General features: G+C 39.3%; 1 protein-coding gene across 1 annotated transcript in view; it reads left to right on the top strand.

The window, feature by feature from the left end:
* Nucleotides 1-273: 273 nt before the first annotated feature.
* Nucleotides 274-18,013, top strand: part of CEP192 (centrosomal protein 192) — a 57,763-nt gene continuing 40,023 nt past the window's right edge. The window contains exons 1-16 of the mRNA XM_053939511.1: nt 274-422; nt 785-1,018; nt 1,802-1,924; nt 3,467-3,621; nt 5,035-5,081; nt 6,417-6,549; nt 7,596-7,744; nt 8,836-8,976; nt 9,231-9,567; nt 9,898-10,038; nt 12,490-12,554; nt 12,636-12,827; nt 14,366-14,489; nt 14,610-14,740; nt 16,367-17,384; nt 17,497-17,620. Coding sequence (XP_053795486.1) covers nt 849-1,018; nt 1,802-1,924; nt 3,467-3,621; nt 5,035-5,081; nt 6,417-6,549; nt 7,596-7,744; nt 8,836-8,976; nt 9,231-9,567; nt 9,898-10,038; nt 12,490-12,554; nt 12,636-12,827; nt 14,366-14,489; nt 14,610-14,740; nt 16,367-17,384; nt 17,497-17,620 — 3,050 coding nt within the window. The 5' untranslated portion in view covers nt 274-422; nt 785-848. The remainder of the gene's footprint in view (nt 423-784; nt 1,019-1,801; nt 1,925-3,466; nt 3,622-5,034; nt 5,082-6,416; nt 6,550-7,595; nt 7,745-8,835; nt 8,977-9,230; nt 9,568-9,897; nt 10,039-12,489; nt 12,555-12,635; nt 12,828-14,365; nt 14,490-14,609; nt 14,741-16,366; nt 17,385-17,496; nt 17,621-18,013) is intronic.

Genomic DNA, 18,013 nt, shown 5'->3' with positions numbered 1-18,013 from the left:
CCGTTCCCGCCTAACGGCCGCCGGGACCGCCCAATCAGCGTGCCCGCCTCCCCTGCCCAAACGTGCCCGCCAATGGGGCACTGCCATTGGCTGCGCGGGAGGGAGCGCCAAAGTTTGGGAGGCGCGCGCGGCGCCGCCGCGCAGGCGCCGCTGGCGCGCGGGGGGCGGGTCGGTCGCGCGGCCGTTTCCGTTGCGCGCCAGGGGAGCGAGCGGTGCCCGCCCGGCCGCGGGGGGGCGCTGCGGCGGCGGCGCGGGGCGGATCCCGAGTTTTGGCGGTCGGTCCGTCTGTCCGCCGGCGCTCCTGTTGCGCCTGGGACCCTCGGGAAGGACGGAGCCCATCTCCCCCTCCTGTTTGGACAAAAAGGCGGTCGCCGGCTTCCAGCCGCTCCCCCGTCGCCGAGCTGCGCGGCGGAACGTGGCCGGTGAGCAGCGGGAGCCTTCCCGCCGCGGCCCGTGGTCACACAGAGTTGGTGTCGCCTCAGGTGCTCCCTGGAGGGGCCGCGGAGGGAGGAAGGCCGGCTGGGACTGCCTCGGTCCGGGCGGCTTTACAGGCTAAATATAGGCTGGCACGTCTCGCAGCGGCGCTTCTGTGACTCGCAGGAGCACCGCTCCGAGAGGGCTGTGGAAGTGTGTCCCAAAAAAGTCTTGGTGGGAGAGGACTGGGAATGGTTCTTGAGCACGTTTGTGGGTAAAGCGGGATGGTTGCCCAGGAATACTGGCAGTGATGTGTGAGTGAAGTGCGTTGCCTTGTGCAAGTGTGAAGCTGTTCGGATCCTGCTTGCAGATGCTGCCCCACCGGCGCTGATGGTGTTGCCGGGCGGAGTGCTGTTCCAGGCAGTGTGTGCAGGATGATGGAAGACTTCAGGAATATCGCCGACGAGACGTTCCCGAGCTACTTGGCCCATTCCTTGAACAGCAGTGCGAGTGTCGTCTTTGAGAATGTCACTGTCTCCTCCAACCCGGGCTTACCTGTGGCGGCCTCCACTGTTGCCAGGAGCCAAGAGGGAGGTGACAACAGGTGAGGTCTCAGTAAGTGCATTCGTTAATATAAAAAAAAAAAAAAACACTTGAAGCATTTAACTCTGGAGAGCAAAAATTAATTTCACAGATTACTTGGTCGGTGATAAAACTATTTATCAATCAGTATCTCAGTAATCAGCAAACATAGGATTGTCTGTATTACCAGTGTAAAATTTGCATTTCATTTGTAACTAGTACTATAATTAATATTTACAAAAACTGCCCTTTAAAAGTTATTTAATTTTTAGACTGTAACAGTCAAGTCTCTTTTAACTTGTCTCTTCAGCTTACTTGACGTGAGTTTGAAGTTGTGTAGAGAATAATGTATTTTTTACATGTGTGTTCACTGAACTTACCTGAATTTAGCTCCTTTTAGAAACTGTAAGAGCTAGTGTTATGTACAAGAATTAAAACTTGCTCAGCAAGGAGTAGAGCAAAGAGTAACAATTTGAAGCCCTTTGTACTTGACTGCCGTCCTGTTACTTAACTGCAAGTAAGATGAGACTTTAATACCCTGTCTTTCCAGAAGTGTGTGTTCCAGAAGGACACTACTAGCCACTAAAAACTGTAACGTGGTACTTCTCTAAAGAGCTGCAGAAGACTGGAGAGGATTATTCAGGATACATATGTGTTTCTGTAAATACAGATTAGCTAAAATATTGGAATAACTTAATTTACAGGAAATAAATAGTCACAAATATGAGATTTTCCCCCCAGTTCTTTAGAAAACAGGAGCAGTGCATATTAGAATGACTCTGATGTGTGTTTTTCTACCCTACAGGCTTCCTGATGATTGTGCATCCTATTTGGAAGGAAAACATTCACCCCTATCAGGATCTTCTTGCAGCAGTCAGTCACATCCTGAGCCAGTGGAAAGATTTGCCTTCTGCTTTCGTGATGACATGTAAGTGAGGTAGTTAAAATCTAATTCTGTCCTAAAATGCAGGTACCAGTAAGTTAGTATGTAGATCTATGTGTACTATATGGCTAATTATGGGCTACTTCAGAACTGAGTTGCAGAGTTGAAAACAGCAGCTTTTACTACTGGCCTGCAGTAACTGGAGCTCAGCTGTGCATTGGCCTTTTAGCTTACAGCGTTTGGCAGCCTGGGCAGCTTTTCCTACAAAACCAGTTCCTCCATAGTTTCTGAAGGGGGATATAGTGCTAGGCCACGTGGAAGCACCCAGTGGCCTTCCACTCAGTGATTGATGCCACTTAGCCTGTGCAGCCCTACATGAGCAGCATTCTGCTATTTGATTGATTAATTGGACTTCATATACGTGACAGGAACAAAATCTTCAGAAGGGATGTTTCCTAGACTGTGAGGTTTTGTTTTGTTGTCACACTATTTTAAAATGTCATAAACATGATTATTTATTTGGCCTGTATTTATCTAGTTCACTTTACATAATCTAGAATTAAGATGGTGTTTCTGGTTCATGTCATGCATGTGAATAGCATTTTGCACTGATATAAATGTGTTTTGAGTAAGTATCAAGCAGCTTGCATACAGAAAGGAGCAACAGTTTCTATTAAATTTGCCTTCCTTGTAGCCTCAGTGATTGGTATTTCTTAGGAAGTAGTTGTTAGTGATTCATTTGAGAAGGCATTGCTGAGTGGTGGAAGTGTTGGAAGCTGTTGCATAGGTTACTCTAGCCAAGGCCAGATGTGCTCCTGTTGTGACAGAAACTGCACTGTGTGCCTTCCTCACTGATAAAATTGAGCCCTAGGCAGTGTGTTCCTATCAAAACAAAGAACATAAGATTTGAGAGGGAGTCAGTCTTGATTGCACTCAAGTAAGAAAACAAAACACAGAACTTAGAGTAACTGTGATTTAGACTTTCAAATGTTAGTTTAATTTATTTATTTTAAAAATTGAAGCAAAAGTATGAAATTTTAACATCTGGCATGATTAGTTTACAAGCCTATGTGGATGTTCTGTAAAACCAGAAGTGAAGAATAAATTTCCTGCATAATTGCAAAATCCGTTATTTAACTACTTGCAATTTTAGTAACTCATGTTCTTTATAATTTGGTCCCTTATTTAGTGTAACAAGAGGTTGGTGATATTGTGGACTTGGTGAAATATTTTCTAGGGTTTGACTTGGTCTCAAGTCAAATGGATCGTGGAACTTGGCCAGAGTAGATGTTTTTGTCCTTATACTTTTCCTTCTTTTTATGGAAATGAAAGAGAGGAACAAATAGGTAGAGAGGCATATTTTGCATGAAATTTCACTATTTGTTTCACAGCTTAGATTGTGAAACTGAAGTTCTTGTAATTTTGATATGTTTTCTTTTATTGTAATATGACAGGTCTGTAGAATCTATCCTACATTGGAAACAACAGCCTGAGACAAAGCAGTTGGAGAATTTATCAAATCTTCATCAGAAGAGATGATGGTCTGTGTAGCTAACTGATTTTTCATTTAAATAATTCTCTTTCTAGGGAAATTGCTACGCAAATTGAAGAGCCTCAGCCGCCTTGTGTTAATTTGAAAAAATCCCACTCAATATATGGAAAGCAACCTCAGAATGTCACTGAACATTCAAATAATGGTCAAAGTGCCTTATGTGAAGTTTTGCCTCTTGAGCAATTGGAAGGTATTAAATTTGCTTAAAAATTTTGTACTTATTGTCACTGCAATTAGCTTTTTATGCTACAGATGTCTTCTTTCGACCCTTTCACCTGTTTCATGGCAGATTATAGATGGGTTTTGAAAAAAAAAATCTCTTGGATTTGAGCCAACTGAAACCAGAAAAAGCTTGTGTTTGGGTGAAAATAGTGTTTGCTATATAGTACCTTAAATAAGTACCTCAAATAATACCATTAAATAGAATGCAGTAGTAATCTGATTTAGTTCCAGGAGCTTTGTGGAAGAAATCTATGTAGCTTGTTCTCTACCCCTTCAATTTCAGTAAGTGTAAGGCTGCAAAGTTTTAAGTAATCTCTCTTCTCTTGCCGTATTCCAACCTGTAAGAGATGTCTTTAATTGCTGCTGTAGGTGTTGGAAGCATACCCTTCTAGTGAGGTTATGCATGAAAAAATAGTTTGGAATACTTGCTGTGAAAACTATACTTTTTCTGAAGTCTGGTTAGAGTACTGGAAACAAAAGAATATTCCCAAACTTATTTTAATAGCATGGCTACTGTTAAGCTTGTCTGGAGTTTTTGCTAATGCCAGTTCTGTGAATAAATTCTACTTATCTCTTAAAATTCAGTAAATACAGTTAGTAAATATATAGACATTATTCTTTTCCAGGCTTTGAGTGTTTGTATAGGGTTTTAATTTTGACAGATAATGTGTTCAATTAGAAAGTATTGTGTAATATAAATAGACCCTTATAAAAAACCGCTTTTAACAGGGAAGTGTTGGCTCCAGTCATTTGTTACTGTAGTCTTGAGGAAGTGGCAGTAACTGGCAACAAAATGGTGATGCTTTGGGAAGTTGAGACTGCCCAGTGTTTTGACTTGATGGTGGCCAGTCAGATTTAGTTACTTGATTTTAACTTGGAAATTGTTGTGGGGAAATTGTCTTCTACTCACACCTATTACTGAAGAATTACAAACCTTTTTTGCTAAAATCTGCGTGTGCAAGTCTAAACTGTTCTCTATCCCGTGGGACTTCCAGCTGGACTATGTGTGGGTATAACAGACAAGAGGAAGCTGCTTTAAATGATCCAAAACAAGAATTGGTCCAGTAGGTGAAACACAGCAGTGGAACAGAGCACTTGTTTCTCATTCTGGTAGCACAAACTGGGACTCCTTACTTTCTTGTGCTGCCTTGTGGAAATCCTGAAGGCAGTAAATATCTTCCATAATTTTTAGAGTTCTATCTCTGGTGAAACTCTGCCTTTTTAACAAGATCCTTTAGATCATTGTCATAAGAACATACAAGGTTTAGTGTATGCCAATACCTTCCAGAGGCTCAGTTTAACCTTAGAGAATTGTCAGCACTTGTTATTTTCTCATGTTTTACTACTAAAATACAGCTTATGCCACTTTCTTATGTTTCAGATTTGCCAACTGGAATATGTTTTCTCCCAGGCATTAAGAACAGCAAGGTAAAAGCTTTTCCGAATACAGTGAAATTAAATGTTTTCTAATATTAATCTTCTAATAGATTTAATTCTGTGAGAGGAGGAGGAAGGGGCTGGAACTGTGTTTATTGTCTTATATTGTGTATACCTTAAGTTTACACAAAGGTGCTGGCATGACTCACTTTGCCTTCATTTTGCAGATCACTTAATTAGTATTGTATGAGCATGACTCCATCTAATATTCCTCAGTTGTGAAAATGGTTGTTTGTTCCTAGCTTCCACTGTCTTGTAGTTCTTTATCACTGTAAGGACCTTGTGTTTTGTCCCATTTGTGGTCTATCTTAGTGAAGCATCTTTTGAGGAATTTTTTTGTAGTGCTTTTGGAAATTGAAGTAGACAATCCAGAGCTAACAAATAGCTGCTGGTATTGACAGGTAGGGTTATGCTTCACCTGTTTTTATCTACTGTGTTAGAGATGCTAAGAGTTTTGGTCACAGGGATCCAATGCAGACAGGAATGGGAGGTCTCCTGTTCCTTGTAGAAAACACACATTGGGCTGCAACTAAATACTGTCCAATACATACTCCTTAATATGTCAGCTAGTATTTTGATTTAGTTTTCTGTCATTTGATTTTTGTAGGAGCCATAGTGGTTAGTGAGTTACAGTTGGATGCTTGCAGGCTGTCTTCTGAAAACCATAATTCATTTTCCTTTCAAATTCTTTACTTTATGAACTTGGACTTTTTTTGCTGTGTGTCAAAGATGATCTGTTCATCACAAAGAATATGAGACTAAATCCATAGCAGACATTACATCATGCTGGTTTTAAAAATAATTCAGCTATAGAAAAGATAGAGTATTTGCTGTTAGCTAGATTCAGCTGAAATACTACTTTCTGAGTAATTCAGTGTGCTCATTTGGAGAACTTTCCAACAAAAGTTGGATCTGTGTGTACTATTTCTGAAGAGGCTCTATTTTAACAGCACAGGAAACTATTGAGGGATGTCTTTGTCTACATTTAAGTTGGGATTGCAGCTCAATTAATGATGGAGGACAGTTCTTTCAAATGTAAACTATTTAGTGCAGTGTTTCAGTTCTTTATTTTGAGATCTCTTAAGTTTGGTGTCCTTCAGATGCTTTTTACTCTTCCCCTTTTATGCTTCCCATGTTTCTTGCATGCATCCATTCTGGAAGCTAGCAGGTGAAGTCCATTGGAACTAGAGTGTTTCCTGGGATAAGTAAAATAAGTGTGTATGGAGTTTCGCAATATTATTAACCTCATTATCTGTTTTTTATTAACTGAATTCATACAATAGTTAGTAATTTCTAGAAACATTTCTTTATGGGTGCTTTTCACAGGTTGGTCCATCTGAACCTTCTGAAAAGCTGGTAGAAGGTGCTATCTCAAGTGTTCATCTTAGCAATAGCCTTTCAAGTTTTTTGGAGAATGAGAAACTCTCATCTTTTCTAAGCACAGATGAAGATTCCACTGGTAGGTGTGTTTATAACTCTTGGTAGCTGAGTCTAATTCTGACTCAATGTTATTGCATACTCGAGAAGAAAGATTCTGTTCAACCTAAGTATTTAATATCAGATTGTGCTTGATAAAAAGTAGTATAACAATATTAAAAAAAACCTGTTCTTTGGAAAACTGACTATTTTAAAATTGTAACAGGAGTAGGTGGCTATGGAATTTGCCACAATTGGAATTTTAATCTAAAAAATTAAACAACAGTCCTCAGTTACTGTGAATCAAAGATGTAAGTGGCAACGTGGGCATTGATTTAATAAAGTGTTAACTCTACCTACATTTTCAGTTCAGGTTAGCAGAGATAAAATTCTGTGGGTAGGTGCACACCCATGCAGTTAGAAAGGACTTTCACTTGAGTTTGAGTTCAACTCTCTTTAGATGCTGCTGTGTGGGGTGACATCCGAGTTTTAAGTCTAGTTTACCTGCAGGCATGAAAGTGAGAGCATGAGTGCTATATCACTATGAGTTTTGAGCTTTTTGTGCCCTTACAGTGGCTGCTGCAGAAGGACAAACGTGCAGCTGACTTTGGCCATGACGTGAAGGATGACAGGGCATGTTCTTGGATGTACCAATGGGGAAGGCAGAGTGATCAGTAGGTTTACTGTTGTGAGATGAGGTACCCTTGCAGTAAAGTAGGGTTACTGCATTTCTCCCATGGCATCTACATATGTCATGACTGTCTTTTGAAGTTGTTTTGTTCTTTCTTGTTGCATGACTTCACTTGAGAGTTAAGCATCTAAGAACTAAGTTAATAGTTTGCTGAGTAGAAATACTGTTGGGGTTTTTTTCCCACTCAGGAGAATGAAGTTATGTTTATTTTCCCTTCGAGGAGCTGGTAGCTGTTAGCTGGAAATATTTGCCTATTCAGGGTTCCATAACTGATGAAGCTAACTGGTCTTCTTATCTCTATCATGCAATTCAGTATTCAGTGTAAATTTTGGAATTGTTTTGATAGTATGTCAGGTGAAATGTCTGTTAAAAGTGAAAAGGATATTCTCTTTTCGTAGGTGATGATATTGATGATGAAGAATTTGATAACCAACTGGAAGCGTATTTTGAGCAGCTGATACAACCAGAAATAAGAAGAGATACCAACCTACAAAAACTCTCAGAATGCTGTGCAGCACTGAAGCTTTCTGAAAATGTCTTACTACAAGTAGGTTTAAAGTTCATAGCTCAGCATACCTAATGACTCTTAAACATGTTAAACTTTCAGTGATTAGATTTGTTGGTATTCCTAAACAGAGTTAGTTTTAACAGGTTTTTTTTTTGTTTCATTTTTTTTGTGTCTATAGGTATTAAGGCAACATGCTTTCACTTCTTTTTTATCATATGAGTTTATAAACGTTTTAATCACTTTTTTTTTTCATCTTGCATAGCAATGTCCAAGGTGTTATTAAGCGTATAGCAACACAGAGACTTGTCTTTCCAGGAGAGTCAATAGTTCTCTTAAATAATTGGTAAATATGTGGAAGTTAAATGTAGGGCAGCAATGGGCTGGCTTGTGGTTTGCCTTTGAGCAACAGTTAGCTTCATTCCAAACAGGTTGCCAGGGATTAAGTGCCTTTCCATTTTCTTGGCTGTGCAATAGTCAGTGGGATCCTGGCAGTTTCATGCTTGACCAGAGTGGAAAAGTGTGATTTAAACAGTTAAACTGCAGCTTCTGAAATTTCAGAAATTTCCCAACTGACATCAGAGTTTCCAAGCTGTGTGGGAAGTGATGTTGTCCCTGTACAAGTAGTCTGCATAGGCTGCAATTTGTCACAGCAGTGCATGAAGGAAGGGATAAGTGCTTTTAAGAGTGAGAATAACAGAACTCTGCTCTCAGGGCTTCTCTGTGCGAGATGTCCCTGCTTCACTGCCTTGTAGATAGACAGTAGGGTAGGTACAAAAGGCTCCAGGTCTGATTTGGAGCCCTCATCCAACAATGGGTCAGCCAGGAGAGAAAGGGGAATAACAGAACCCATGTTAAAGGGAATGAGAAGATATAGTAGGAAGAAGAAGAGATCTTCCATCTTGCTGTGTATGCCCTTGCAGGCACATCTATGGATTGGCATAGCAGGAGCTATTGTTCTTGATGGTAGAGACTAGAGGTGCTGGCTATAGCAGTGTTGTAGAGGGAAAAAAGTATAATTAATCTCTTTTCTAGTAGAGAATTTTTTAACATTCTATAAGGCCCTGTAGTGTTATTTTCTTTTATATATCTATTCTAGTGGAACCTAAATATTTTATATGCTTTATCTAAAGGAGAACTTTCAGGATTCTACAAGTTATGGGGCTGTGACTGGAACAGACTCTGGAAGTGCTAGTGATGAAGACTCACAAAATGAAGGAATAACCAGATGTCCTGTGCAAAGAGATATGCTGCCCAGAGCAGTGCAGCAAATGGTATGGAATTGCCATTTAAATTCCTATTATTCATGTAGAGTAAGACTGTAGTAGAAGATGGCAGCATGTTTGAAAACTTGTTAGATCTCTAGCTACCCACTCAACCTTCCTTTACAAGAAATTAATAATACCACTTTGGTTCTGGGCCTGTTTTTCAAACATAGTCAGCTTGGACTGTTTTGTATCTAGACTTCTAGTACATGCAGTTAATAACTGTGCTTCTGACACTTTTCAAATTATTACTGTTTTCAAAGAATTCCATGCCTGCTGGGGATGTGCTGGATTCCCACATTGCTGCTGAGTTGCGATTAGATTCCCTGCATCTCCAGTGCATGGACAGCCATAAAGCTGATGTCTCAGATGTCCTTCCAAACCAAGAAATAGAGTCCTCTGTCTGTCAGGCTGCTTCTTCTGATGCAGAAGTGCTACACACAGCAAGAGGATTTTTGGGACGTGACACCACTCCTGAGGTTCTTAGTGCAAATGCACCTCAGGCAGATGCAACTCAATGTAAAGTTGGTCTTCCTGATACTTACCTGTCTCCAGCTGGGGACAGCTGTGAGAACTTAAGTTTAGCTACAACAGACAAAGGTAGGATGCTTTACATACAACCTATCTTTACAATAAACCTGTCTATACAATTGTGACCATATTCTGTTGCATGGAAAAAGAAATAAAATTGTAGGCTAGGCATTTTTATTTAGTTGTAGGAGTTGCTAATAAAAACCAGTGTAGCATGTATTAATTCTGACTTGCTTTTGTTTTCAGAAACACTGATTGTTGTATATTGCACCTAACTGTTACTTACTTGCTGATGAAACGAGTTTAAGCTTGCAGTTGCAGCAACTTCAGCTTGCAGCAATTTTTGCCATATCCCTTTTTTATTTTAATCCGTAATATAACATTTGATGTATCTTTCAGGTGATTTACCACACAGCATTGTCTATCAAAATGAGGAGGGCAAATGGGTGACTGATCTTGCATATTATACTGCATTTGATGAAGAACAAGATTTAAATATGTCTGAAAACGATAAAAGAAATGAGGAGTTCATTACTGGCTGTATGTAATAATCTTTTTCAATTAACTTTTGTTGTCTGTAGTAATGTTAAGTAAGCTTTCTTCCCTTTTTTTTTTTCCACTTCAGCAAATCAGTATTTGGTGTTGCAAAGCCTCCAGGCTTTAGATCCTACAAATTCTTTGAAGGCTGATGCTGATAATAGTGCTATTATATGATTATTTATAGTTCATGGCTTCTTTCTGTGTTTCCTACTCTTCCCATGAAGAATGTTTTAAAACAAAAGAAAAAGCATACTAATATTTGCCATTGGTACCTATTGTATGAGCTAAAGCAACTCCTCTCACTTCCACAGTTTTTCCTTTGGACTTCAATGATTGTTTTCCTTTCTTGCAAGAAAAGGAGAAGAGAAATTTTGTGTTCCATGATGCTTATAAGAGGGGAAATAATTATCAATGAGGAATTACTACAAAATCAAATAGAATGTCAATACAGTGTCAAAATTTGAGAGACTTGAAAGTGTTGAATTGGCTAGTTGTTGATGTTTTTGGGAATATCTTGATGCTGAAAAATGGTACTGATACTGAAAAATGTTGGAGCTTTTTGAGGGACTTTGGGACTCTGATCTTCCCTTGAATTCCAGGCTTTTTGAACCTCTGTTTACTTAAAAATTGGTTTATTATCCTTAAGCTATGTCAGACTAATCTTCATGAGAGTCTAAATATTTGTCATACAGGCTTAATCATCATACAGGATAATACACATGCAGTGCCATGGACAAATTGATTCCTTAGCACCAAAATGTCATCTGCTCATCTGTTCCATAAGAGATTCAAGCAATATGTGCAACAGCATTTCTCCTAATCTCTTCTAGTTTCTAAAGCTGACATGTAGATGGGCTAATGTATTCTCAAGATGTCCATGGTCCACTCAAAGTTCTTCTTTCTTTCAAAGTGAATGCTGTCTAACACTGTTTATTTTGAATGAGTGATCAAGCAGGGTTGACTGGTTGAAATAATGTTTTTCAACATTTAGTGGTTTTCTAATGGTTCAAGTAAATACCATATAATTTGGGAGACACTTTCCCATCTACTATATCAGTAATGTAGAACTCTTCCATGATTTTTCAAAAGCCGTTATATTTCAGAAACCTTCTGAATGTTAGACTTGAGTTGTCAAATGATTAGAATATTTAACTGTTGTAAATTTTTCCAAGGCTACTTAGGTTTTTCCACCTGATAGATTTTAAATACTTCTGCTTTCAAGTCAATGAGCTTACCTCTTTGCATGGTAGATGATGATACACTGACAGATTCCATGTGGTTGGCGTTTTTCTGGCTGCTAGTCTGCTTGTCTGTCTGCAGTGGTGTTTGACAGCTGAAGAAATTTTATTTGTAAGGACAGAAAGGACATGTTACATCTGATTCTTTGGGGTCTCATTTATGACATGTCTCTCTGTCAGCAAACTGTGCACACAGTGTGTTCCTATATGGAAATAGTGCAGGAGTGCTCACTTGACAGTGTTGGGTGCTTCAGAAAGTCTCTGGAGGCTGTAGGGCTCATATAGAAGATAAAGAACTGCTGCTGACTGAGAGTTCAATTGGCTATAACAATGTGCCATTGATAGTGCCAGGTTGCCTTTAGGAGATGAACTTGGATTGCTCAATAAAGATGTATTTCCACTTTGTTTTTTCCTTAGAGTATGTATTGTGACTTCCCATGAGTAATTTTATGGACAACAGCTGTATTCACCTTACAAGTTTGAATCTATTCTCAGCTTTTGCCCTGTGCCCTCTATGCCTAGGGTTGCTCTGTGTACAAGGCCGTTTTTGTATTTTTGAAGTTTTGATGAGCTTAATGATGCATTAACATTGCAATCAGGTGGTAGAGTAGTATCTCTTGAACAGTTTTTCACAACATTTTGGTGAAGGGATTCTTAAGTGTTAGTTGTTCTGTAGATGGTAACTGTGAAAATAGTACAGGCATTTGAATTCAAAAGTAAGACTGAGTTATTTGGCCTGTTAATTTGCATGGGTTTTTCATTAATAGGTACAAGCCAGTATCTTTCTTTTGCTCCAATTCAAAGGTACCTCCTTGATTGAAAAAATTTTCAAACCCAAATACAGTAAAGATCTGAGTTAGGCATGTAATGTTTGGTTCTAGCTAGTATGGATATCATAACCTATAAAAAGTTATAGTTTAGCTTGGGGCTAAGGCTGTTAGAAACTTTCTTTATTCACCACTAAGTTAATTAGCTAAATGCTGATTTTACTTTAGTTTCTAAAGATCCAGCAAGCACTCCCTTAAAACTAATTTCATATAACTTTTCTCACCGAACTGGGATTGAACAACTCCTAGTGTGCCCCAGACTGTCTCAGGTCTAGAACTGTATGTGCAAGAACTTTCCATCAAATTGAGTTTAATGATGACAAATAGTAATGACGGTACTTAGTAACTTTTGCCTTATTTTAATAAATGTTCTCTTTGGTTTCAAGCTGAAGCAGCAGCTATGATTGCACAAGACCAGGAAGAATTTGAGAAAGCACACAGGCTTATGCAGGTAACTAATGATCTCAATGTAAACAAAATCATTTACTAATTTATTTACAAGCTGCAACTTCTGAAATCTCTTTGTCTGCAGGCAGGAAAGGTAGGCAGTCCAAATGCATCTGAATTAGCAAATACTTCGTGGAGATCTGCTAATAGCTTCATTTTGCCAAGAACATCTGATCTTCATAAAGATGCCAGCTATTTACGTTTGTCTTTGGGGGAATTCTTTGGTCAGAGATCCGAAGCTCTTGGATGTCTTGGAGGAGGCAGTGATGTGAAACGGGTATGTATCTAAATGTTAATATTGAGAAACAAGGAAAAAAACAAGATAAACAACAGCTAGCACTAGTTTTATTATTTTGTAACCAGTTATCTATGGGGTCTAATTTTCTAAGTTGATTAAGGAAGGAAATTCTGTGTGTTATAGGTGTGGGTTGACTGGTTTCCTGCTGGAATTTCTGATGTGAAGTGCTGCCTGGTGTTATTGTTGAATGTTGATCTTCACCTTTTGGTCAAGAACTAATTATGTGTAGGATTAGAGGGAGAAGAGTACACCATATACAGGAAGCATGTTGGATGTCCCAGCAAATTACCCACACAGTTGAGTGAAATGCTGGTCAGACAAGGGTATTTATGAAGTGAGGGCATCTCTGAGTGGCTGTTGATAGTTGATGTGCTATCTGAGCAATGCCCAACTTCAGTAAAAATGTAATCGTCTAGATTCTGACTTACCAACATCTGTATACTTCTTGCATCTGGTGGATACCTGACACTTCTCTCTTCTGCTGTTGGTAGACAGGATCTCATCTGTGTTTCATACAAAAAAAAAAAAAAAAAAAGGTGGGGAAGTGTGTACAATGGGAAGAAGTAATCACACAACCTTGTGTAATTCACTTGTGTCATGAGGAATTTTTGGAGTTGGCAGTATTAGAGTCTGTCCTAAGCATTCCAAGCCTTAGTGGCAGACCATGCCTTCAGGCAGAGATGATGTGAGCATGTGTACTTTATTTCTTTATTTTGAGTAACTGGTATAACTAAGTTGTGTCCTGGTTTCAGTTGGGATAGAGTTAAGTTTTCTTTGTAGCAGTTAGTACAGTGCTGTGTTTTGGATTTAGTATGAGAATAATGTTGATAACACACTGATGTTTTGGTTGTTGCTAAGTAGTGCTTACTCTAAATCAAGGACTTGGGAGTGTCTCATGCTCTGCCAGTGAAGCAGGTGCACAAGAAGCTCAGAGGGAGCATGGCCAGGACAGCTGACCCAAACTGACCAAAGGGATATTTTGTATCCTAGAACATCCTGCTCAGTCTATAAACTGGGGGGAGTTGGCTTGCAGCCATTGATCACTGTTCAGGGACAGGCTGGGTATTGGTCTGTGGCCAGTGAGCAATTGTGTTGTGCACCACTTGTTTCTCTTGGATGTTATTCCCCTCTCCTTCATTTTCATTACCAGTATTATAGTTGTAATTTATTCTTGTGTCAGTTATTAAACTGTTCTTATCTCAACCCACGAGGTTTGCCTGTTCTTTCCAATTCTTTCTGTTGGGAGGAGGTGGGGAGTGAGCAAGCAGCTGTGTGGTACTTAGTCACAAGCTGGGGTTCAGCCATGCCAATTTTTAGTTTATTTTATGTATGTATGAGACGTGCAGTGTATGTGTTTAGATTGGGCATTTGCAATGCTAGGAGGCACATGTTATTTCTTAGTGGTATGACAGGTATACCGAGCAAGCACTGTGGGCCAAAACTGCTTTGCAAGTGCATTGAACTTATATGTGAATTATTAATTTTACTCATGCTGTATTCTGGGATATTTTTTATAGCCATCTTTTGGTTACTATATTACGTCCCCGAAGAAAAGGCAGCCTGTTCCTTTGCTAATGCGATCTGGTTCATCAGGAGGTGACATCGGCCAAGAGATTTCACAGTTGTCTGAGGTGTTTTCAGGTAGTTATGGAACAGCTCTTTTTTTCTATGGGGCATTAAGGGAGCATGTGTATCCAGGAATGCAGGTTTTTAGATTATTTTCTTACTGTAAATTAATTCTTTTTTTCTTAATGTTGTTAGATGACTTAGAAGCACAAACAAGAGAACATGCAAATTTTACCAACTCTGAAGGTTCAGGGTGTAGGGTGGATAAAGCTGCGGGAATACATGAAAATATTAATACAGAAGCTGCAACCAAAAGTAAAGCAAAGGTACTTCTCTTGTATTTCTTTAAAGTGCAACTATGAACTGAAACAAAATTCACATTACTCCTGTTATTATTGCTTCTTTGAATACAGCTAAATTTAGACTTTCACAACAGCTCTCTGCTTTTTATATTGATCACTTGAATCCTAGTAGGTGACCCTGTTTCTTAGGATAGTTTCATTGGAATGGCATGAGCCTGTAGTAAGTCAGGTGTTACTATCACCATCTCATTTTCCTTTTTCTTCCAACTTCACTTTTGGAATTGTTCAGTCTGTCGTAGTTTTTCAGAGACTCGTAGGCTATTGATGTTCTGTGATCAAGTTTCTGAATTTCAGCTGTGTCTTCCCCTTCTATATTTTCATTGCAACAGCTTATCTTTAGCATTGGAATAAAATCTTTTAGTTGATAGAATTTAAGAATATAAACGTGGTGCAAGTCTGAAAAAAGTGTCTTTTTAGTTTGGTAGTCCTTGATACCTACCTTCCCTGCCTGTGTCGCCTCCCTAAGCCTCCTGTCAACGCTCCTCCTAATGCAGGCCAGGATGCTGTTGAGCTTCTTTGCCTGGCTTGTTGTCAACTTCCTGTCTGCCAGGACCCTCAAGTCCTTTTCTGCCAAGCTGCTTTCCAGGTGGTTGGCCCAGGGCCTGTACAGGGGCCTGGGGTTGTTCCTCCTTAGGTGCTGGTCTTGGCATTTCCCTTTGAACTTCTCAGCCCATCTTTTCGTCCTGTTGAGGTCCCTCTGAATGACAGCTGACTCTCCTGGTGTATCAGCCACACCTCCCAGTTTTGTATGATGATGGAACTTGCTGAAGGTGCCCTCTAGCTCTATCATCCACATCATTAATGAAGTTGTTGAACAGTACTGGCCTGTCTGGAGTATCTCCAGGATACTCTACCAGAGAGTGACTGCCCTCCTCATGGACTTGGTGCTGCTGATCTACCCTTTGAGCCTGGCAGTTCAGCTTGTTTTCAGTCCAGTCAAGGTGTACGTGTCTGCTCCCCGTGTTGTCTGTCTTTTGAAGAGGATGTTGTTAAGTCATGCATGCGTATTTACAGAGGGACAGGTGTTTTCAATTCTTCCTGAGTCTGTGTCCCTCTGAGAGAGACAGAAAGAAACTGGGCTCCGGACATAACTGTCTACCTACTCTGTGTCCTTTGCTAAGAGTATCCAATGTGAAAACTAAAGAAGAAATCAGACTTGAGTAATAGAAAAAGCTGTAGGAATAGCTGTGTCTTCTCTTTGTAGAGACAGATTATTTCAAGTTAATTGAGAAGTTACTGAATATTTGGTTATTGTAACTTCTGTGCTGTTTGTCCCTGGTAGGATTTTACTCCCAGTTATTTCAACTGAACTAAATAAAGCATTTTAAGATTTTAAAAGTTTCACAGGAACTAAGGCTTCCTAGTAAGCAATACTTATTTAATCTAGAAAAGCCTTTGTGAAGTAGACTTAAAAAATCAGGAGAATGAGAATGTCTGTTGCAGTGTTCCTTCTAGACAGGTGTTTAAAAATGCAGCAATGAAGAATGTTAATATATTGCCATATCCTGAAATGCAGGATATGAAACAAAACACTAAACAAAAAATTTCTTACTGTGGTGCTTAATTCTTTTTTTTTTTCTCTTGTTGTAGGATGGAATTCATAAAGGCAAGTTTGAGGATAGCTTGTCTAATCATTCCGACTCTGTCTTGAGTATCAGCACAATTGCAAATGCTATTGCAAATGCTTCCTCCAGTGCTGAACCTTCCCAGCTAGCTGCTATGATGATGGCACTCTCCAATAAAAGTAAACGAACACGTGTTCTTCCTGGAGTTGTTAAAGAGGCTGAACTCTCTGCTAATGAGATATTATCCAGCAATGAGGAAAATATTGCATTTGATGTGGAAAAATACCTCAAAAAAACAGATGAGAACAGATGTGAAAGTGAATACGAGAGTGTCATGAAACATGAAGCATCTGTCCAGAACCTTACATCTGATACCTTTTTACTGGGTAAAGATAAACATAAGGATGCTCTTGCAGAAGACTGGATGAATAAACATAGCAAACAGCGAGGAATAGAGAAGCGTTTGCTTGATTATCTTAATGAAGAAAGTGACAGTCAGAATTTTTCTAGTCTGTCTGGTATTCCCAGCCACAGAGATGTAATTGCAGATAATGTTCGATGTTCAGAGAAGTTGTCGGATTTGGTAAATAGTAAACATTTACAGTCAATGGATGCCGATATTAGATCAGAGACACTTAATGAAAATGAAGCCCACACATGTGGAATTCTTTCAGCAGCAAAAATGGAAGTGGCACAGCGAAATCTGCTTGCTTACCAGAACAGCAATCTCACTAATACATGTAGTATAGGAGAAGATAGAGAAACAGTAGATCAAGCAGCAAATGCTGTTCCTGAACTGTGTAATGATTTGGTGGAGGGAAGTGCAGGACATACTCTGTCCCTCAGTAACTCAAAACCTGCCAAACAATCTAGTAAATATGTCTCAGTAAATCCTACAACAGCCAAACCTGTGCAGAAATTGGAAAATGATGAGAGGAAGCAAAATACAGAAAAGAGAAGCAAGGATGCCAGTACTCCTTGTAGGGGGAATGCAAAACATGTAACTTTTGAGAAGCTCTCCCCAACTTTCCGGAATAGTACTGGTAAGTAAACCTATATAAATACAATTAGTTGTTGAAAAAGCTTTTTTTTAGTCAGTAAACTTGTTTCCTGTCCATAAATAAATATGGTGCTTAAATTTTGTTTATTTGCCAGAGCATAAACCCATTCTACCTGAATGTGACGTAACTCTGGAGGGTGAGCAGTGTAGCTTCAGACCTTCAACTTCACCTCTGATTCACTCTTCTCCTAGTGAGACTTCTGGAACAGCGTTTTCAGGGTAAATTTTTTGGTGCAGGTTATAAGAATTAGTGTTTCATGAGGATTGTTGAGTGATCATGTGCTAGTTTTAATGTCGACTGTGATCTTTATTAGGCTAAGACTTCATTATATGCTAAGCTGGACATTGTATAGACCAATGAAGATGTGTTTTTTAAACTTAGAAGTATTTTGCTCCATTTGGTTCTCTGATTTGTATCACTGCTTGTTGTGGGAGAGGGTAGGTAGAAATATTTGTATTGCTTTTGACTATTTTGTATTTTGATACATACTTGTGCCCAAGGTTTAAGATTTCCTTAGCAACTGAAAGAACAATGTTTCTTAAATGAACTCCCATAACAGTAAGTATCATAAGATTACAACTAAATTAATTCTGTAGTCTTAAACACAAACA

This window comes from Vidua chalybeata, chromosome 1, assembly GCF_026979565.1.
Source record: "Vidua chalybeata isolate OUT-0048 chromosome 1, bVidCha1 merged haplotype, whole genome shotgun sequence".
Lineage (NCBI taxonomy): Eukaryota > Metazoa > Chordata > Aves > Passeriformes > Viduidae > Vidua > Vidua chalybeata.
The sequence above is the reverse complement of the archived record's forward strand: the minus strand, read 5'-3'. Positions and strand labels throughout refer to the sequence as shown.